Source organism: Vicia villosa, linkage group LG1 (genome assembly GCF_029867415.1).
Source record: "Vicia villosa cultivar HV-30 ecotype Madison, WI linkage group LG1, Vvil1.0, whole genome shotgun sequence".
NCBI lineage: Eukaryota > Viridiplantae > Streptophyta > Magnoliopsida > Fabales > Fabaceae > Vicia > Vicia villosa.
Window position 1 is genome coordinate 83,584,856 of NC_081180.1, and position 23,424 is coordinate 83,608,279.

General features: G+C 31.2%; 1 protein-coding gene and 1 pseudogene across 1 annotated transcript; both read right to left on the reverse strand.

Moving 5' to 3' along the window:
- Window positions 1-4,727: 4,727 nt before the first annotated feature.
- Window positions 4,728-6,029, reverse strand: LOC131647893 (uncharacterized; annotated as a pseudogene).
- A 333-nt stretch (window positions 6,030-6,362) lies between these two features.
- On the reverse strand, window positions 6,363-7,384 carry LOC131647902 (glutathione S-transferase T3-like). Its single transcript, XM_058917721.1, has 2 exons — window positions 6,966-7,384; window positions 6,363-6,903 (listed from the first exon to the last, which is right to left on the reverse strand). The coding sequence occupies exons 1-2, from the start codon at window positions 7,382-7,384 to the stop codon at window positions 6,363-6,365; spliced, it is 960 nt and encodes a 319-aa protein (XP_058773704.1).
- Between the last annotated feature and the right edge of the window lie 16,040 nt (window positions 7,385-23,424).

The window sequence follows — 23,424 nt, forward strand, 5'->3', positions numbered from 1 at the left end:
TTAATGATCACCCATGACTTATATGTACCACTAGTGCCACAAAGGCTTTTGGTTGTCTTATTGGCGCATACCACAGCGGGGTCTTCGACTGGGGTGAATTTGTAACAAGGTAGCCGTAAGAGAACCTGTGGCTGGATGGAATCCTTCGCGATGGAAATGCCCTATTCCCCAAACCTACGGGGCTAGCTTGCTGGAATGCGGGCGGGCTTTGGGTCCAAAGGAGACCGGGGGCGAGTAAAAAAAGAAAATCGTTCCATTTTCCTTTCCCTTTCGATTGAGCACTTCATTCCTTCTTGTTCATCAATCAAAAATTAAGATAAACCGGACACTACGGTGAGACGTGAAAACACTTAATCCCATTCCGACCTCGATATATGGAATCGTCTTGCGCCATATGTATTGAAATTGTTTGGGAGACATGGTAAAAACCCGGTAAACGAATAAGAGTAAAACTTGTAAATGCAGATGACGCGCAGATAAGCATAATTGCATTAAAAGAGAGAGATTGTGAACCTCTAGGGAGCGCACCAAGGCTACCAAGCTTGTTCTTATCTCTCTCATATGTACCATCTAATGGGATTAGTGCCATAATGTGGTACTAAAGGTGGATCCTTAAATCATATTTGAGAGAAAGGAAGGTGAAGTGATCCCTAATTCCCTATCACTAGATAAAATTAGAATCGAAGGAGATCAGCCCGGCAGAATAGGAAGGCAAGTCTTTAACGGAAGCAAGCTCGCTAGCAAGCCATTGCGGATCCTCTTGCAATTTCATTGCCTTTGTCTGATTGACAACCTAGTCGATGCCTAAAATATGACATAACTAAAAATTATTTTAAAATTAAAACTAAAAATTAGAATAATTACGTGTATATTTTTTTATTTTAAATTTCTTGGTCCAAAATATAGGAAAATAATTAGAATAATAAAGTGACATAACTATATAATCTTTTATTTGATGGTATTGAAAAAATATTTATTTTGAATTAATAAGTCCAAATCTTTTTCATAAAAAGTTACTACAATTAAATTAAATTATAAATCAAAAGACATTTTGTTTAAGGTCAATAAAAATGCATTGAGGTTCGAAACCGCTAGCTACAAATTGCTTATTAAAAATAAAATAAAAATGCATTGCTAATAAAAATATATGAAATCGAGATTGAATGAGAATAATGTATCAACAAATATAAAAACAATCTGAATCAGAAAGAATTGCAAAACACAAAAGTACATATAATTAATGAACATTAAAACTAAATAGGCATGATTCTATTTGGTTGACGTTAGAAAGTGGATTCGGATAAATCTTAATTATAGAGGTATTGTGGATAATGGGTGGAGTAATATTTGGATTACCACTCGTCACTCATTGTGGACGTGGGGGAATATGGAAGAGCATAACGATAACTATGTTAGACCTTTAGATCCTATTAATCACATTCTTGCTCAATTTCGAGAGTATAAGGTTGCCACTCAACTGCACAAAGTCGTGAAGGTAGAAGGGGATGGTAACAAGTACAAGGGTTGGAAGCCTCCAATCAGCAACATGATAATGCTGAATACGGATGGTGCTAGTAAATGTGAAAATGGTGCCGGTTGTGGAGGTATTCTTAGGAATCATAAAGGAGAGTGGAAAGGAGGATTTTCCAAATATGTTGGAAACTGTAGTGCACTTTTGGTGGAGTTTTGGGGAGCGTTGGAAGGTTTGAAAATAGCGCAATTGTTAGGCTATAGCAAGGTGGAGATTAATAGTGATTCTATGGTCGTAGTTAAGGTTATTGAGGATAGAGAAGTTGGATCTGTGGAATGTGTCTCTATTCTTCGTCGGATAATTGATATTATTTCTTTGATGGATGTTGTCATAGTCACGCACGTCTACAGGAACGCTAATGCTTGTACAGATGCTTTGACAAATTGTGGGTGCATGGAGAAGAAGTTTGTTATTTATGATAAAGCGCCGGATTTCTTATGGTTGTTATTGGAGTATGATGCTTTAGGGATTATTTCTCCAATTATAGTTTTCTAGTAGTTTTTCTTTTGGGCTTCGGCCCTCATCATTATCAAAATATATATATATATATATATATATATATATATATATATATATATATATATATATATATATATATATATATATATATATCAAATTTAAGACATTTAAACAAGAATCCAATCCTAACAATCAATCTCAGATCAAGTCATTGTTTGTTGCCACAAAAGTTTTTGTCCTAGAGTGTGTAGTGTACCAGGATTAGACAAATACACCCCTGGTAGTAGAAATAAATATTGCAGAAGTGAAATTGTTATGCTGTAGGAGTGAAATTGACACCGAAATCGACTTCTCCATTGATTTTTTAAAATGTGATAGGAAGATTTAATTTAACTTTTCTAATAAATCTAAAAGAAATAATATGAACAATATTATATAATATTACCTCATCATCTTCCACTATTTCCAAATGTTAAAAAAGATATTTCTTATATGAATAATTGAATACAATATTATCACATACTAAAAAAAATAGAAAACAACTCAAAACAAAACACATTAAATTAAAAAATATTTTCAATAAATATAAAACATGTTAGTCTTTTTAATATCCTATCAAATTGATTTTTTTTCAAGTATTTTTTAGTAAAAAAAATCAAAAATTGCATAATATAATAAATAAAAATCAGAAACTCTAACTTAACAAACCTCTATTTTAGAGTTCAATTACGTGCTGTTTATAGTGATTTCTGGTAAACAACAACTAGTCTTTTAAATTCTTGTATATATATTTTGGTAACTTACAAGATCAATTAGATTGATCCTAGGACATGTGTCTAAGTGATTTTGTCTTAATGTCTGAATTCATCTTCTTTTCTCTATTCTATTTGATAAAGCTATTCAAATTGATAAATGACATGGAACTAAAGGAGTATGTAACAATGAAATTAAAGAAAGATTTAAGGGTCTGTTTGGTTCAAATGAGGGGGAGGGGAGGGATTTTAATGGAGGGAAGGGAAGGGGGGGGAAGAGGAGGGATTTTTTGTAATTATATATATGTTTGGTTCAAACGAGGGGAGGGGAGGGGAAAGAAGGGATTTCATTTAAAAATATGTTCGGTTCACGAGGGGAGGAGAGGGATTTTAATAATAATTTACAATTTTATCCTTGTAATTTTATATAAGTGATATGATATTCAATTGTAAAAATTTCATAAATATTTTCTTGGAAATAATATTTGTATAACTGAGTGATTAAAAAGTCATAACTTATCGCATAATATTAAAAAAATTGAGTACACTTGATTCGTATTATAACTCTCGGCACAAAATAAACTATGCATTGATAACAACTTTTGAATACATAAAATAAATTATAATAAAAAACAAAAAAAATTATAGTAATTATAATTTTTATTAAATAAAAAATAAAAAATAATTTGAAGGTGAAGAATAATTATAATAAGTTGATGGAAGTAGCAGAGAAAAAATCACAAAAAGAAAAATAGGAACATGAAAGAAAATAATATTTTTAAAATAGTAAAATAAAACTAAGGATATTTTAGTAAATATAATAATTTAATTAATATTAAAACTCAGATCCCCTCCCCTCCCCTCCGAATCCCCCGATTCGGGAGAACGCAAAAAGTATCATTTGGAGGGATTTTGCTCCCCTCCTCTCCCCTCCTAAAAATTGAACCAAACACATTTCATTTTAAATATTCCCTCCCTTCGCCTCGTTCTACCTCGAACCAAACACACCCTAAAGGTTTCGACTGTAATGTAATCATAAAAGAAATAATTCAACAGAAAGTATGTAAATGACTTGCATAAAATGAAACAACATTAGAATGACAATGGTGTTACACGTACATTCAAACTCGTTCTCTCACACTTGGCACTTGAGTAATTTTGTACAAAACGAACATCCCTTTTAACATAAAAAGACTCCTATTTATACTGATTCGACCCTAAGAGTCTTTTTCTAACGAAATGTCACTTTGCTTTCACGCGTCCCTTCGGCTAAACGAACTACTTCAAAATTCAAATATTCCCGCTCGAATCCTTCGAAATGTGAACCACGTGACTTATTTAAAATGTGCATACTCTTTGAAATATCTCGCAAATATCTTCAATCCTCGCTTAAACATTTCGAAGACTTTCCAGTAAAAGCTCCAACTCAATGCAAAGAAAAAGCTCTTATTCGAAGGGACTCTAATAAATATCTTTGCTTGACTCTTTCTTATTTTCTCTTCGAAGCATACAGTCTAATAACTTTATTTTGGTCATCGAAATCTCCAGCTAAGAGCATCTTTAGTGGGAGTAAACAAAGTGGGTAAACTAAGATAGTTTTTGTGGACCCAAAATGATGTGTAGGATTTAAAAAATTTATAGTTGATTTGAGAAGTTTTTACTTTAGTGGTGGCTGTTTATAAAGAACCAAAACTTGATCTCATATTTTCTATTTTTTATTGATAATTATTTTTTTATTCAAATTAATATTATTTTAATTAAAATGAATAAAAATATTAATTTTGTTTGTCAAAAAATATATTAATTTTTAAAATTACAAAAAAAAGGTATTTTAATAAATTGTATATATGATTAGAAAATTAAAAATGATATAAAATGCACAACAATAATACATAAAAAATTACATTTTCTTAGAAATATAAAATATTACATGACAGTAAGTAAAAAAATTACATTTTAACCGAAATACAAAAATAAGACAAAAATTAACTTTCGTTATTCTCATGACCAAATTTCTCCCACATATGCTCCACCAAGTTTGCTTGAAGTTTGCGATGATTTTGCCTTTGATGAACATGTGTTATCCTTTCAAACAATGTTGTCAAGCTGGGATCAGGACCTGTAGATACTTCAGTTGTGGACAAATTATTATTAATGTGGTCGTAATCAAAATTACCAGCATATGTGTCTCGCTCATCTTCGATAATCATGTTATGCAATATGATACATGCTAACATTATGTGTTTCATTTTATTCACATGCCAAGCACGCGCTGGACCACGTACAATAGCAAATCGGGCTCGGAGCACTCCAAATGCCCGTTCAACATCCTTCCGTGCTGATTCTTGTCATTGGGAAAACAATTTTCTCTTTTCTCCTTGCGGCATAGGGATGGTCTTGACAAATGTTGCCCACTCAGGATAAATGCCATCTGCTAGGTAGTACCCCATATGATATGTTGTCCGATTCACCGTGTATTGCACTGCAGGAGCTTTTCTGTTCAAAACATCATTAAAAACATCAGACGTGTTTAACACATTAATGTCGTTGTTAGAACCCGCGGTGCCAAAATATGCATGCCAAATCCACAAGTCTTGAGATTCCACAGCTTCAAGCATGATTGTGGATTTACCATGATCACCTCTAGAAAATTGACCTTTCCATGCGACAGGACAATTTTTCCATTCCCAATGCATACAATCAATTGAATCCAACATACCTGGAAAACCACGTGTCGCATTAATTTGTAGTAGGCGTGCAATGTCTTCATTATTTGGCCTTCTCATGTATTGAGCACCAAATATTGTGCACACGCCCATAACAAACCTGTCTAAGCATTCCAATGTTGTGCTTTCACCAATGCGAACATAGTCATCCACAATGTCAGCTGGTGATCCATATGCTAGAATACGAATAGCAGCGGTGCACTTCTGCAATGGTGAAAGTCCCCTTCAACCCACTGCATCAATCCTTCTTTGAAAGTACTCGTCATGATTTCCAAGAGCTTCAACAAGGCGAAGAAACACATGTCTTCTCATACTGAACCTTCGTCTGAATTGAGCCTCCGTGTATACAGGATTTTCAGAGAAGTAGTCATTGAACAATCGATTATGGCCTTCTTCACGACTTCGATCTATCACTGTTCTTCTTTTTCTATGCTTACTTGAAATGTTGGCTTGTTGTTGTGCCTCTCGTACTAACCTTATCACCTCTTCCTCAGTGTTGTCGTTAAGGCAATCATCTACGACTTCATTCCAGATTTTATCCCATTCAACATTTGGATCCATTGGAGATATGATATTGATAATAGAATGGGAAAACATGTGTGGTATATATAGGTTAGTTTTATAACGGCTATATTTAAAACAATTAGTTTTACAACGGCTAGTTTTACAGCGGTTATATTTAAAACGGCTAGTTTTATAACGGCTAGTTTTACAACGACTAGTTTTTTTAACTAGTTTTATATAATAACCAGTTTTTCATAACTAATTTGAAACATAGATACAAAATTAAAATTGCAATCATTTAGAACAAAATTACAATAATATGAAATACATATTCAAAACTAAACAACAACAACAATAATAATAATAATAATAATAATAATAATAATACACCTAAGTTTTCTTGAAATACTTCTCCTTGATGCTTTGACAAATTTCTTCATGCTCTTGACGTTGCTCATCATTCATTGTTGATTTGTCCTTCATGAGAATTTCATACAACATGGGTATGCTCTCTGCCAACCTTGCTTCATCTATTTTACCATAGATAGATAATTTCTTTTCTACGACATTTTCCAAGCCAGTCAAATCCACTATGGGTACTATAGACGTAGATGATTTTCCCTTACCCTTCCTTGTTGTCGCCTTTTGTCCTGTTGGGCGGTCGGTCTGAGTTACACTATTGTATTCTGAACAATCTATGGGAATTTTTGAATTAGATGTCGATGAATATGTCCCGTCAGAGGATATCTTTGATCTCTTTGAAGAGTTGTTCATTTCTTGTCCCTTCCATTTAGGTTCATCCTTCAACAACCTCCATGCATGCTCCATTGTGAAACGTTGATGACGTACTTGTACAAATTTTTTACGTGCCTCATCCATGACGTCGGTCTCCGATTGTCCACTTTTCTTATTAGCAACAGCTAGTTTGTAGCTACCGCAAAACCATTGACAATGTTTATTCAATAAATGCCATCGAGATTTGAGTGTAGACACTCTCTCACTGTAAGTGGTCCACGATAGTTGTTATAGCCCTCTTTGATTCTACTCCAAAAACTATCAGCTTTTTGGTCAACTCCCACAACTGAATCTTTTGAAATGTTAAGCCATGTCTGGATAAGCAATTTATCTTCTTCTTCTAAGAACCTGACACGCTGTTTCTTTTGGGTTGAACGTTCTCCTTCTTCTGCAAAAGTAATATTTTCTAGACCATCTTGAGTGGAGAACACTGGCACCTGAGAATCTGTAGTGGAACCAATTGGTGATTCTGATTCAACATTAGGAGACTCTACAACGTCGTTGGTACCCATTGAATGTGTATATTGGCTAGTGATGTTGGGTGGTGGTGGTTGAAACATAAACAGACGAGGATATTGAGAATTGTTGCTAGTAGAGAATGACGGTGATTGAAACATGGAGATTTTGAGAACTGTCACCAATAGGGAGCGATGGTCGCGGACGCATTTGAAAATTTTGAGAACTGTCACCGGTGGGAGTTTGTAAATAATTATAATAAGTATTTCATTGGTTGGGATCCATTTGATAAATATGATTGGAAATTAAAATAAAAAATATAAAAGTAAAATTGTGTGTTAAAAAAAAGTTTTACTATAGAATTTATAGAAGGTGAAAAGTATTAATGTTACTGTTATAATTTTAAAAAAAAAAATGCCGTTACTTTTAGTGCCGTTGAAATATTGTACGATATGAAATAATATTATTTTATGTTTGAAACTTTAATACCGTTGAAATATTTTATAATATAAAATAATACTATTTTATGTTTGAAATTGGAGAGTTTACCTTAGTTATATAGATGTTGTAAACTAAATTTTAGTCCACTAGTTGCCATGTCATCATGACTATAGTGCAGGTTTCTTATTTCTAACGTAAGCTATAAAGAATTTTAGTGTTAGCAACCCTGCGCTAAAGATGTCCTAATACGTGTGAATTTCAAAGAAACTCTAGTAAGATAGCAAAAAGAGAAGACAGTGAAATTGTGAAAGAGGTAAGTCAAAGTTAGAAATAGTAAAGGGATAGAGATTATGAGATTCAATGGAGGATGAGAGATAGTTTATGGAGTGGATGAAGAAGTTTACAGGGCTATGATTTTGTTGGAGTTGAAAGTTTTTCTCTTAAATTTAGCAACTTAGCGTGAAAAGAATAAAAGAGAAAACAACAAAAATAAAAAAAATATAGAAAGAAGAAACAATTGCTCTTGAAAAAATAAAAATTATTAAATGTCAGTGTGGTCAAAATACAAATAATAGATAAAGTTTGTATTCAAAAAATAAAATTAAACTCTTTTAAGTACATGTGTCATCACCAACACGAAAATTCTAACCTATCTTAAAATATTTTATAATTTTATGAGAATTTAAAAAAAATATTAGATGTTATCAATTTTTTTCATAGATTTATTTAAATATTTATCACTAAAAATTTTAATATAACCATAATCACATAATTTTTTAAAACATATATCTAAAAAAATTATTTAAAATAATATTAATTTTAAGTAATATTTTAAAATCTAAAAAAAATAGAATAGAATAATAAAATATTTAAAGTAGTATTAAAAATTAAAATAAATTACACTATGAATTTATTTATAAATTTAATTGTATTAATGAAATAAAAAATTAAAATTAACTGAAAGAGAAATGATAAATAATATAGAATAAAATTCAAAAATAATTATACATATATAAAATAAATTAAATTAATATATTTTACAAATTAATTTATAATTAGAGTTGGAATATCATGCTTAATGTTAATAGAAAAACATCAAAAATTTCAAACTTATCCATTTATCCATCTCCTTTCCATTACCCGGGAGATATTATTTTCCAAAATAATAAACTCATCCGCAAACTTCAACAAATAAAATTTTAAGGCCTCATTTATTTTAGGTCCTAGACTATATCTGTTTGGCCCAATATTAACTCTATTCCAATATCGCCTTAAACCAAAACCCGCCTTCTTTAAAACCAAAAAACTTCTATAAACAATCTTACATCAATAAATATAGTCGGCTTTTCCAAATTCCTTTATTCCACACTGGCACCAAATATTATAGTCTATTAATGTTCATTGTATTTCTTTATTTTAGAATGCCAAAATGAGAAACACTTTATTTTAATTAGTTTGAATTTGGTAATATTTTTTATTAAAAGATATATAATTGATATATTATTTATTAGTTTGATTTTGAATTGTATTAATATATAACAAAGTTTGATTTATATAAAATTACATATTTTATTAATGTTTTAATTTTAAAAAATACAAAATAATATTTAGATTATAGTTATAGAAATTAAAAATTAAAAAGTTGATGATATTTAATAAAATAAAAAATAACAAATGACCACCTAAAAAATACCAGCGTCTTCTTAAAACTGCCACAAATTAATTGTGAAAACCTTGCAAAATGAAAAAATAACATTTTTTTAATGATATAATGTAATTTAGTTGAATTAATTTTAAATTAAACTAATAGATTAAAGGATATTAAAGTTGATATATTATAGAATGTGTTAGTAATTCTCCATAAAATAATATAAATGAAATTAAAACCATAAAAGCATAACCTGAGGATTTGATATTAAATGAAAAGCATTAAAAAAACAAATATGATATAATGAGCATATAATAATAATTTTATAGTACTGTTTATTTTTGTTAAAAGAAGATTTGAATAAATAAAAAATTGATTTAAATAATTTCTCATTTAAAAAATACATTAAATATTTTAGCATTTTTATGACTTTTCAAGATATCAAATTTTTATAAATTACTTAAATTTAAATTTGTTTTGATAATTTTTCATTAAAAAGTATTTTTGAAATCTATCTTTTTAAAAATTATGTAATTTTAACTAAGTTAAAAATACTTAATAATCAATATTGAAGTTATTGGATGTCAATACTCTTTTATTTAAAAAAAAAAGAGTTTGAAATATCTTCTATTTTTTTGAAGAATTTCTCATAAAAATTATTTTTTTAATATAAACAAAAATCTTTTTGTTCAAAGCTATAATTAAAAGGAAATCAGAACGCTCTTATGTTTAGAGTTCTAATGGTCAATAGTTTGATTTGGACAATATAATTATGAATATTTGAAGAATGAGGGAATAAAAATGATAGTGATGGAGTTGAATTACATGAACATTAGCTAGTAAATAGAAAAAATTTATATTTATTTGTAGGGCAGCTAGAAAATAAGACCAATTCGCCTTTTATGTGAGTAGAAAAGTAACATGGGATGACAAAATATGCGGCTGAGTTTGTTTGTGGAGTAGTTAAGGATTTGAATTATCCATGAAAACTGAAAGTGGAGTAGTTAAGGAGAAGATTGTCAAATAGCATGCTCCAACAAGAAAAACACGAATACCCCGTGCAGGAGTGATTTGTTTTAGGGGTGTGCAAAAATATGGTTAATTGGACCATATACTTAAACTGAATTGTATTGAACCATAAAAAACTTAAACCATTTAAATGGATAATAAACTGAACCACATATTATAACCAATTCAATTAACCAAACTTAAATGAAAAACTAGTTTAAACCCTTTAACTAATTGTTTTAAAAAATATTATTAAAAATATTTTTTTAAATAAAAAATATTTTATTTTTGAAAAAAATTAACTTTTTAAAAATAAAAAAATTTGAAATAATTTTTTTCTAAAACTTTTGTTGTTCTAAAAAAAAATTTTAAAATAAAAAAGTTTGTTTTTTTTAATAAATTAAATTTATTCTGAATATAGTATTTTTCCTTGTAAATAAAGTTTTGTTATTCAATGAAAACAAAAATTTTGACGTAAGAATTTAATTGATCACTCTTTTTAATGTTTCTTAATTTTGTTTTTCAATTTTGAATTTCTTTCTTAAATAAATTGCATGTGACGAATGCTGCCAGTTAAATTTTGTTTTAGCGGTCTTTAATTATGGATTTTGTTTCAAGACTTTCAGAAAAGTACTTTGTGGTCTAGATAAGCAATGTAGCTTTTGATATATTTACATTTTCTTTTTGACTGTAGTTAAATTATCTTTCTATTTAATTACACCCTCTTTACATGAATACTGAAGAAATATAAAATAAATTATAAGAAAAGTAAACACGGAAAAAATTGTTTAGACGTCACATTAATATTTAGACATAAATTCTTTTTTATTATTTTTTCAGTTTTAATTATAATATACATATTTAATATAAAATTAAAATGCACGGTGAAAAACAAAAAAAAACTTTCATAGTATATAAAAGATTTTTAGAAAAATAAAAAATATAATTTTTTTTAAATAAAAAAATATTTTTCTGAATTTTTAATTTTAAAAGAGTTCAAAATATAAAATTGGTTTATAATTCCAAATTGATTATAAACTAGTTTATAAATATAAACCGGTTCTAAACCAGTTTTAAATTGAATTGAAACCATTTTATCAATTAATTGTATTTTTATTAAAATGGTTATTGAAAACTGAATTGAACCATAAATGTGGTTTGGTTCAATTCAGTTCATGAACCATGAACACCCCTAATTTGTTTGTTCTTAACTCAATTTACAAAATAGATATTTTTTAGAATAAAAATTATTAGATGTGCTGTTCAATATTGAAATATTTTATTATTAATTATTTTTTTAACTAGTACTTTGATATATTTTAATATTAATGTTTGTTTCATTGGTCCTTCTTTTACCTCAACAAACAAAATCCCTTCCTCGACTGACAATTAAGCCTTGGTTCTCTAATACTTTGCAATTGAGCAGTGCTGTTAATACCTTTGAGGACTGTAGGAATATCATTAGTAAGGATTGGTCTTCCCAAGCTAATGCTGTTATTCAATCCACTGTTGTTTGCATCTTTTACCATATTTGAATTGCCAGGAATCTTGATAGATTTGAAGACAAATCCTACCAATGGAAATCGCGAATCCCTTTAATTGTTGCTCATGCTAACCTGGTGGAGAATCATACTAGAAAAGCTTCTAATGCTTCTATGTCCAACTTCAGTATTCTCAAACACTTTGGTATAAGCATTCATCCCTGCAACATTGTTTCTACCAAGGAGGTTCTTTGGGTTCCTCCTCCTCATAGGTAGATAAAGTGCAATATTGATGGAGTAGCTAATGGAAATCCTTGTTCTTCGGCTTGTGGAGGAATCTTCCGTGATTATGAAGCTAACCACATTCTTAGCTTTTCTGCTTTCCTTGGTGGTGAATCTCCCGCTAATGCAAAATTCTTAGCTGCTCTTTTGGCCTTGGAAATGGCAAAGGAAAAGAAGTTTGATAAACTTTGCCTTGAGTCCGATTGTCTCTTTGTTGTCAATGCTTTTAAGAATCACTCCCTTGTGCCTTGGAAATTCCGCTCTCGTTGGCTATTGTGTTTGGAATATACAACATCTATTGATTTTATGATCACTCATATTTTTAGAGAAGCCAATTTTTGTGCAGATGCATTGGCTTGAATGGTACAAATGTCTCTTAGTTTAATTTTGTTCATCAGAATATCATTAGGGATTACTTGCTAGACAAGGTTGGCACCCCTAGAATTAGAATATGTAATTAAGAGTTTTGGCCTGGTCCCCTTTGTGTTGTTTGTAATCCTTTTTTGTTTAATGATATTCCATCTTTGATTATTAAAAAAATTGTTGTTTTTAGAGCATTTAATATCTTTTGATTTTGTAAACATAGCCTCTTTTATCGGTGTCTAACTTGAGAAACACAAGCTTACCACCTTTTGGAAAGACTTTGGTAAATGGGATTTATTTTGTTTTAAAGGTTTCTTTGAATTCACTTTTCCTTCTCTTAAAAATGTTAGAAGGTTAAAGCTTCGGGTTTTTAGAATCTTTTTCATGACTATCTAAAACTTTTTTTCTTTGAGCATAAACTTTAATTCAAGTTTACAACAAAACTCAACTTCCCATATTTGAGCTAGATTATAAGGGCTCTATCAGGAGGAGTACGTGTCCTAAGATTCTTTTTGTTATTGCAAACAACATTGGTACTCCAATTTACTCTAATGTAGCCCTAACAAAGCAAACGATGGACATAACTTTTGGGCATTATATTCGAGATTGGTGGACATGGATGTCACTAATTATTGTAGGTACAACAAAGTCTTAGATAAAAGACAATGTCTTGCTTTCTTCATAGAGTTAGAGTATGAAATTTTTTCAGATTATTGTACATTTTGCAAGAAAACATGACACCATTTGAATTTAAACAAGTTTTCAAGGAAAGATGACAATTTAAAAAGTGGTGACAATACTGCTCCTAAAAAGGGTTTGCCTGATCCTAAGCACGTTTTTGTGCATAAGTGCTAGACCAAGGCTAATGTTGGTAAACAAAATTATATTTGTTGCAGTAAAAGGTAAACATGCAAATGGAATACCTAAATCAAGTAAAAACACTTCTTGAGTAAGAGAGGGAGAAGGTAAATTTTGAAGTTTCTATAGTTGTGGACATTAGTTCTCATGTATATGACTTTTTATGCAACCAAAGAGGTGGTTAACTCAATTGAATATACCACAACCATAAAAATTGTATAAAAAAACATGGAGTTTCTCAATCAATCTTAGGTAAACATGGCACAAAATGGTGAGAATATTGATAATTTTAGTGATGGATTTGACTCCGACTTTGAACGTTTACATTTCTTATTGGCTTTATCCAAATCTCAAAAGAAGAAACTTCAGCAAATGGCCAAAGCACATAACATATAACATATATGCAATCTGATCCAAGTATGATATTTCCAAGCTTTCTTAATGAAGTGCTTATATTGGAACACTATGGGCCTTATCAATGTCTGTATTAGATCGGCTCTAAAAAATTTACTCAATTTACACTATCTTGACTCCTGCTTTCTCGCCAAGCTTTTGATTAATTTTTCTACTTTTCCTTCTAGGTTCTTTGATGCCTTTGGCCTTAAGTTATTTGTTGTCAATAGTATACCTTCTATCCCTCCAAACCTTTGGTACATTTGCTCCAAAATCATCAATCTTCACGTTCTTATGTTATCGGATCAATATGTGGCTTTGACGTTGGATAATGGTTCTCAGCAAGTGGGCATAGCTCCACTATATACCCCAACTTGCTTTTTGAAAAGAAGAAACTTTTAGAAAGAGCTCTCTTTACTTCAAGCTAACCATTATTTTTCATGGAGCTTCATTAGTAATTTCAATTCAATTTTAGGTGCTCATGAACACTGAAGCCTGCATACCCGCGCCATCATAACAACTATGAAAGATTTCTTATTTTGGTATGGATCTAATAATTTAATGGCTCTTTCCACTATTTGTGCTCACTTCAATTGGCCCAATGATAGATTTGGTGCTAAACTTGTGGAAAGAATATTGGATAGGTTCTATTGCATCCATGATTGGTTCAATGGTTATGTACCAGTATAATTTTATTAGGCCCTAAGAAGGGATAACCTAAGAAGAAAAGGGAAAAGTTATGTGAGACGGGTATATTGTGTAAGACCTTAATTCGCCTAAGGCTTTGCCCGTGACGCTAGGCAATGTGCGATACACGCTCGATAGGGATACATAGCCATCCAATTGAGCTTGGATAATCTAAATTAGCTCCAGTCACACACTGAATATGGATAATGTCATGTTCCAAATACCAACTGATTACAGGTCAGTTAAAGGGAGAAAACTGATTCTCTCACAATCCAAGGAGACCAAGTCCTCCTATGGATATGTTCCTTGGTCATGAAGCTAGGGCGAGCCATTCTCTGAATCTCTAGCCCAGGACCAAAAAGCCTCTGTAAATACCTCATTCTATAAGGAAATAACCTAAATACAACACAAAAATGCACTCATACATAGCTTCTCATCACAAGTGAGCTAGGTCTCAACGTCACAATAACCTTAAAGTCTCTGATAACCCTTAATCATTAGGGTTTGTCACACATTTACTTTTAACAAGTATAATTGGCGCCCACCATGGGACCTAGTAAAACTGACATGCGCCTCAAATTCAATCCACCCTACCACAAGTAGCGACGACAACGACGAAAAGCCCTGTGCGGAATGGCGACGGCGATGCAAAACTAAGATGCTTACTTTATAGTTAGTCTTGCATTTTTTTTCAATTTCACGTAAATGGGTTTAATTAATTTTATTTATGTATCATTAAGTTTTTAAAACCCCTAACATTGAGCTTCACGCGCTTAATTTTTTATGGAGCTCTATCTGAGTTAGGCTTTGTGATTCAAATACGTCTTGTTTGCATAGAAAGGAAAAAAATTGAATATTAGTAAGAGAATGTTCTTAAGTTAATTTAACTATACTCCCGATTAATCTGTGGTAGTAATAGCGATGTAATAAAAAAAGGGGGATTTAATACACTTTTTCTTTTGATCAATTCAATTTGTGTATATTAAGTGATTTTTATAAATAAAAAATGTTTATACCATTTTACCCATTTACATGTAAGTGACTTTTCGCTTACGTCTCTGTAATAAAAAATTAAGATTTCCACCTTGTCACATGAAGATTCTTTTACTTTAGACCTTTAAGTGAAATGACACACTTCAGGTGTCTACGTGTTCTGTTCAGTGGCAATTTTATTTTGTTTTTCAATATTTTTAAATTGCAACTGTGTCAACTTATGACATGTAACAAATTAATAAATATTTAATTTTTTTGGGCATTTAAATATTTCTTAGATGTCGCATACTTATGCCATTCATCTTCTCTTTCGAATAAAAGCAAGAATTTGCAGGAAAAACTTGAAGCTTCTTTTTCTTCCTATACCGCATGTTCGTGAGTGGTCAAGGTTTAGCTTTCTTCAAATCCTGATTCTTCCTGTCATCTTCTTGTATTATGAAGTTAGAGTTTCAAAGTGGGTAGTAGCAAAAATTCTTCAATTGAAAATTCGAATGAAAGAAAAATACCTAAATATGGTTGTAATCTATTGATGAAGATGTGGGTGTCAAACACTTAGGAAAATCCTAAGAGTGTGTTTGGATGGAACATTTTTATGAGGGTTTGAGAGAATTGAAAATTACTTGACCAAAATTTTTTGTTTGGATGAAAAATATGGAGAATTGTTGAAATGATGTAAATTTACAATGTATTTTATTCAAGTTAAATTTAAAGAATTTCAAATGACACAAAAAAATAAAGAATTTGAAATTGCTCATCACTCTATATAATGCAAATGTAAATTATCTATTATTTTTCAAATTTTGCAAGATGATCCTCATATTTTATAAAAATTTCAAATTTATCCCCAAAATTTTCAAAAAATTGCAAATAAGTGCTGAATAATTTTCAAACTTTACAAATTAGTCCCTTCAAATTTTCAAAAATTGCAAATTAGTCCATATTTTTCATTTTTTAAATTTGGCCCAAAAGTATTAAAATTTATTAAAATGATCCAAAAAATTTATTAATGAATCATTTTAAAATTTCATTGAAACAAATGGATTTTAAAATGAATGGATTTCAATTGAATATTTGAATTACTTAGAATTTTGAATTCTTTATAATTTCTCAATTAACTCATTCAATCACACTCTAAGAGAAAGTTTTGGAGATGCAAATTTTTTGAAAAGATATGTATTATTCGAAATAATTGTTACAAGGTATTATAAATCTCATTCTTTCACAATTTGTTGATATCTTAGTTGTTACAAAGTATCAATAAAACATTCTCAATGTCTTGGCTAAGTTGGCTTAATAGCCTCAAAATTAACACATAGGATGATAGGAGGCCACATAAAGAATGAAACGGTAGGTAGGAGTCATATAATCCACTATTAGAGTATTAGAGGGACTCGATAATCCACTATAATGTAACATAAATGTTTACTTTATATATATATATATATATATATATATATATATATATATATATATATATATATATATATATATATATATATATATATATATATATATATATATATATATATATAGGGTTAAATATGTTTTTAGTCCCTATAAAATTACCCAAAATGGCTTTTAGTCCCTATAAAAAAAATATTGACTTTTAGTCCCTATAAAATTACTTTTGCACTCAGTTTTAGTCCCTGTAGAGGGATCAAAAGTGAGTGCAAAAGTAATTTTATAGGGACTAAAAGTCAATATATTTTTTATAGGGACTAAAAGCCAAAATTGAGATATTTATAGGGACCAAAAACATATTTAACTCATATATATATATATATATATATATATATATATATATATATATATATATATATATATATATATATATATATATATATATATATATATATATATATATATATATATATAGGGTTAATGAACTTTTTCGTCCCTTTAAATATTTCAAATTTCGTTTTTAGTCCCTCCAAAATTTTCCTTCAAGAAATCGTCCCTTCAAAATTTTTCTTCTGAACTATTGGTCCCTAACGTCAAATTTCGTAGCTAATCCGTGGCTAAAGTCGTAGCTAATCTCTAGCAAATTTGACGTTAGGGACCAATAGTTTAGACAAAAAATTTTGAAGGGACGATTTCTTAAAGAAAAATTTTGGAGGGGCTAAAAACGAAATCTGCAATATTTAGAGGACCAAAAAGTTCATTAACCCATATATATATATATATATATATATATATATATATATATATATATATATATATATATATATATATATATATATATATATATATTATAATTTGTTATTTTACATGAAAAATATTAATGTATTAGAAAATGAAGAGTCATTAGAAGTTATAGATTTGTGGTAGTAAATTAGTGGAAGCACGGTAGCAAGAAGTTATGTTACTATTTATTTATTTATTTTACATAAAAAATATTAGCAACATCAAGTTCTTTTGCTTTTTTTATTTATTATTGATGCAAGATGTATTTTGATTTTTTTATAAAATAAAGATGCAAATATATGCGTTTTAAAAAAAACTAAAAAAAAAACAAAATACTAGTGTCATAGTTTTTAACAAAAAGTGTAGAAATTTTCTTAAGATTTTATCTCCGTGGATATCCGTGGGGATCTGTGGGGATGGGGATGGGGGGAAATATTCCCCCGTGGCGGGGATGAGGATGGGGAGTAAATTTGGGGGCGGGGAGCGGAGAAGCGTCCTCCGAACAATATCTGCCCCGTTGACATCCCTACTGGTTCAGAATTAAGGGATTAAATAGAAGTGAGAAAGTTGAAGTTCTCCTAATAACATCTTTGTCAAGACACCAAGAAAACATTTATGAAGGAGAGATTCTTCAAGAATCTTGTTCTTGAGCAATAAAGTTAGGTGATGGGACTAGTCCAATAGATGGTGTCATACCCCAAAATTTGCCCCATTCATTTCATATACAAAGATTCAGAAGATCAGGGTTCTACCCAAACAACACTCCTAGCCAAGAGCCTCCTAAGGCTAGGGTTTGAGATTCTCTTAGGGGAATCAAGAAGATAGGGTTCTTAATCAAGGGCATATGGTTCATAGTGATCTAATGCAGTCCCATGGCAAAAGTCAAGGCACAACTCCAAAGGTTACCTGCTCAAGCAATCCCAAGATCCACAGTCAACTGATCCAATCCTAAAGGCCAACTACAATCAAAGCATGATTCAAACCTACGATCATTGGTCAAACATCAAGTATAGAGGTGCATAACCATCATTTGATCAAAGAATGATCACGATTCCATTAATAGAAACTCAGAGATGAACAAATACAAAAAGGTTCAAATTAGGGTTTCTCTAGGAGAAAGTCAACCCAACTTTGACGGGCATAACTTTCACATGGAACATCAAAAATGCCCCACTCAAAGCCTATTTTGAAGGAAATTGGATTCCCTACAACTTTGTCTCTCACAAGCCAGGGCTAGAAATGCTTCATTTGAGAGTTATAGTACAAAAGATTACAGGTCATTTTCAAGCATCCTTCAAAAGCAGTTTTTTGCAAAGAGGATATGATCAAGATAAAAGCTCCAAATGAAAAATATGCTCCAAAGTGGCTTGTAGAGGACATCTTGAGGTTTCCAAAAAGTACTAGAACTCTCTCATAGCTTAAAAATTGAGTGAGATATGATTGATCAAAGTTGGGTGATTTTTGAAGGCAAAGTGTGAAATAAGAAGGTTCAAATTGGAAAATTTTGCAAATGGGCCTATAGTATTTTGATGGAATCTTGGTCCACAAGTCATTAGTATCACCCAAATCATGTGCCACGAATTTTAGATATATTTTTGATTTTATATGATTTTTTATTTTCATTTAAAATGATTTAAAAATAACTTAATTACAAGAAAATCAAATATTATATGGGAAGATCCATATTGACCTATTCCAATCTACATTTATTGTATATTATCAACAAAAATTCGTGCTAGCAAGATTGGGAAAGAATAAATAAATTTTGGCCAAAATAGCAAGCTTCCATAAAAGAATAAAATCAAATTTTCTCAAATTGGCAAGGGTGGATTCAAAGGGCCTTGAGCTTCAATCTTCAACCTAATTCACTCTTCTATAAGTAGTGAATAGATGGCATAGGATTAGGGGACGCACAATTCTGCAGAGAAGCATATTCAAGAACAAAAAAAGTCACAAAAAACTTCAAATCGGTTTTGGAGAATCAGAAGGTTGCAAGGGGAATTAAAGAGTGCAAAACGTTCCTTGAGAGATTCTGAAGGTGACTGGATACTCACGCTGCTTCAACACCCCCAGAACACCTCCATACAAGCCCAAGTAAGTCACTCTGAATTTTGATTCGATTAGCATGTTGTATGCATTCTCTTAGCGTTTTGATCATGTATTCTGGTTTGCCTTGATGCCATGATTGTTTCTGGGTTAATGATTCTAAGTTTGTGTGTCTAAAACGTAATCGGCCATTGGAGGCCGAGTGAGGTTCCTAAGGTTTTAATTGGGGCTTTTTGGTAGAGACAAAATTAGGCTAAATTAGAGGCATAGTTAGATTCGCATGGTCTGGACGGTTTGTTTTGGATAGGTGCGAAAGATTTATATTCAAGCATGGTGGATTCGTTATTTTCCAGGTCCTTAGGCTACGAATGCTTTCGTAGTAAATTCGTAGCAAATATCACAGGTTTTTTTGCAGGCTCCATGAAGAAGACAATGAGCTGGCTCTCTGCTACTGGTCCATTTGAATTCACGCGCGCGTTTTGTAGATTGGGTGCTCATATGTTTTATACATAGTGATGAGTGCGTTTCTATAACACACATGGTGTCTAGCTGGTTTGGTTGGGGAATGCTGGTTAAAGTTTAAGGGTGTGGGTTCAATCCCCCATGCCCACACATATATTTTTCTGAATTTTCAGACTCCTGATCCCATGTGCACGCGTCTGTAGGACTTACCATATACCCTCCAGATCTGACCACTCAAGTGCCACTAGCTTCAATCTAACGCCTCCAAATCTGATGCCTATAACATATGCCCTCAAACCAACCACACTCAATCCTAATCCTAATAAACTAAAATAATTTTAATTAATTATTTGTTTTAATTAATCTCTTTTAATATATTTACTTATGTATTAATAATTATTTTTATAAATATATTAACACATGATAATAATATTAAAATGTCAATTTGTTGTTCGTTCCGATTAAATCGATTAATCGCTATGGTCAACAATAATTTTAATTAAAATGCTATTTAATTAAAATACAAATTAAATTCTATTTGATTAAATGGTTTCGACTATCTTATTAGTCGCGATGATTAATCTTTCTTTTTTTCCATCCTAATTCGTTGTTCTTTTTAATCGAATCAATCGATTACGAGGGGTAACGATACAAGTTAATTATTAAAAATTATAAAAATATCCTAATTCGTTATTAGTAATAATCAGATCAATTGATTAAAACTGGTAACGATATAATTTCAAATCTGTTAACTATGGTAATTGAATTAATCGATTATCGCGGTTAATAGTGCATACTAAAATCAGGGTTGTACGCCCACATCCTAAAACACTTCTCAAGCCTTTCAAATTACAAATATCAAAATACGGATTTTCATCCTTATTCAAAACTACGATAGGCCGTTTAAAAGCCTCCAAAACCATATCAAATCAAATTCTAACTCTAAGGGCTTACAACCCTTCCCCGAACTACGTAGACTCTGATCCTCCATAAGGAGGTACGTAGGCACTTGGCAACAAGGCGAGTCCCCTTCCCTCTAAATCTCATTTTTCCCGATTCATTTCCCTTAATTATTTAACCCTCGAAGGCATAAACCTTACCTTAATACTCTTAGCCATAACACCGTTGACCTTAGATTCAAAGCCATAGGAAAGGGTTGAGGGTGCCTAACACCTTCCCTCGACTTGAATATAGTATCTTACCCTGATCTCTTAACTGCGTAGGGTTTCCTATTCGCCCTTCAGAATAGGTGGCGACTCTCCGTAAATGAATCTCAGTTAACTTGAGAAATTAGTTTATGTTGTTGTGTGCAGCAGAGGATAATTTGATTTACCAACAAAGGTATCAGAGAGTCTACTTACTTATTTACCATTCAGGTTTTAATTTAGGATTTATCTTTCAAGATAAAGTTTTATAAACTATGACTCGCAATAGTTTTCTATGGCCAACATGTCTTTCAGCCAACACTAATAATATGTATCCCAGCATTCATCTCAGGACAGTAACATGCAGTCCCTAAGGCTAATTGTTACTTAATAATAACTACTAGTACTACACAGCAGTATATAAATCAAACTTGATAGTTTCCAAATCTTGAGAAACAAAAAGTATACAAACTAGTGCTCATTGGCATTTAACTAACCAATTAACCTTTCAGCTTTCAGATCTTCAACAATGAGCTTATTCATCATCACATTTTCACATATACAACAACAATTGAATTTATTGAAAAATTATACCACCAGACCAAATGCCCTTATTTGAAATTTTATAGTTTGTGAATCAGTTAGTACAGGCAATTATTTTAGGAATAAATTGAACTTATTTAGACCTCTTACTTTTACCACATGCCATGTTGTCATTACATTAATCACATTCATATTTTAATAACTTCTTACTATGAGGGAGTTGTATTGCCAAATTTACATTTACATTACTATTATACACAAGCTCATTGTTGAAATTTAAAAAGAAAATGGCTTATCCATTTTACATTTTCACATATGCAACAACAATCAAGTTTTATTTCACTAGGTAAAATTGGCTACATGGACCAAACACTTCACCTCATACAAACAACCCAACTTTTTCACATGATTATAAAACAAACTATTTGTCAATTGTCATTGCAAAGGGAGAGTTTTACACATTAGGACATGAGTCTAGCTACTAAGACATTATTCATATATCACAGCATTCATCTCAAGGCATAAAACAGATGCTTATGGATATTTAACTAACCAAACAAGTAAATCTTGCCAGCTTCGAGATTTTCAATAATAAATAAAAAACAAAGAACTTATTTATATATAACTAAAATATTGAAAGCTAAATAGGCAAATTTCTAGAGAGAGATGCTCCTCCTTCTCTCTAGAAAATTTTTCCCCAACCCTTTAGGGTTTGGTGGCTCTTCTCCACCTCCATGGTGGTCCTCTCCTTCCACCTCTATGGTGGCATCCTCCCTCTCTTTTGAGAGAACTTTCTTCTCCATCCCTCTTCCTTCTCATTCCCTCACCATAGCCAAACTTTTCACCGGAATCTCCCTCTCTCAACCACTACCAACCGCCAAGTTTTCTTCTCTTCTTTTAAGGCCGCCACCGGAACCACCACCGCCAAGAAGAAACGACAAGTTAGTTGTGATTTTTCTACACACCTCAAACACAACAACAATGGATGCTCCTCTCCTTCAAGGAGCTGCTCATACAACTCCGGTGTCCGAAAGTTGTCGTCCACCACCGAAGCCGCCATGGTTATACAGTATGCAAATTCTAACAGGGATGCTTAACTTCGGTTTATTAATTTATGTTTTATGTTTTTGTGTTTTAGTGGTAAATGATGCACTCTTGGTGTTTGACAAAATGCCTCAAAAGAGTTTTGTGTCTAATCGCATGTTTAGGTGTGTCTATTGGCATTTCATAATGATTGAGGAAGCTTATGAGTTCAACATCTATTCCATAACTATCTCTAGTCATCTATTAATTTGTGAACACTCAAAAAATTGGGGCAATTTTGAGACCAAAGAAAGTCGAAATGTGCAAACACAAGTCAAAGAAATCATCCTTAATTGGATTTGGAAAAAGACTATGGATTCTCGCTTCTACATTGCCATTGATGGTGTTTGCAAGAGAGTGGATTGCTCGTTGATATGTCGTTGGATTTGGTTTGGTTGTGCCTTAGCTTTTGAAAATTATATGTATAATGTCTCTTATGACTATGTAGTGTTTTATGTTAGAAGTGTTTTTAGGCTATGTATGGAGTATGTTCCATTTCAATTGTGTCCTAACATTTGTAACTCTTGCTTGATTGGATATTAATGAAGCTTGTTTTTCTATCAAAAAAAAAAAAAAATATTGAA

What these genes read in the sequence shown, in the direction of transcription:
- LOC131647902 (XM_058917721.1), bottom strand. Translation starts at nt 7,384, where the DNA reads ATGTTTCAATCACCGTCATTCTCTACTAGCAACAATTCTCAATATCCT. An exon ending in GGACCACTTACAGTGAGAGA is followed by an intron (nt 6,904 to 6,965) that starts GTGTCTACACTC and finishes GTTTTGCGGTAG; the next exon opens with CTACAAACTAGCTGTTGCTA.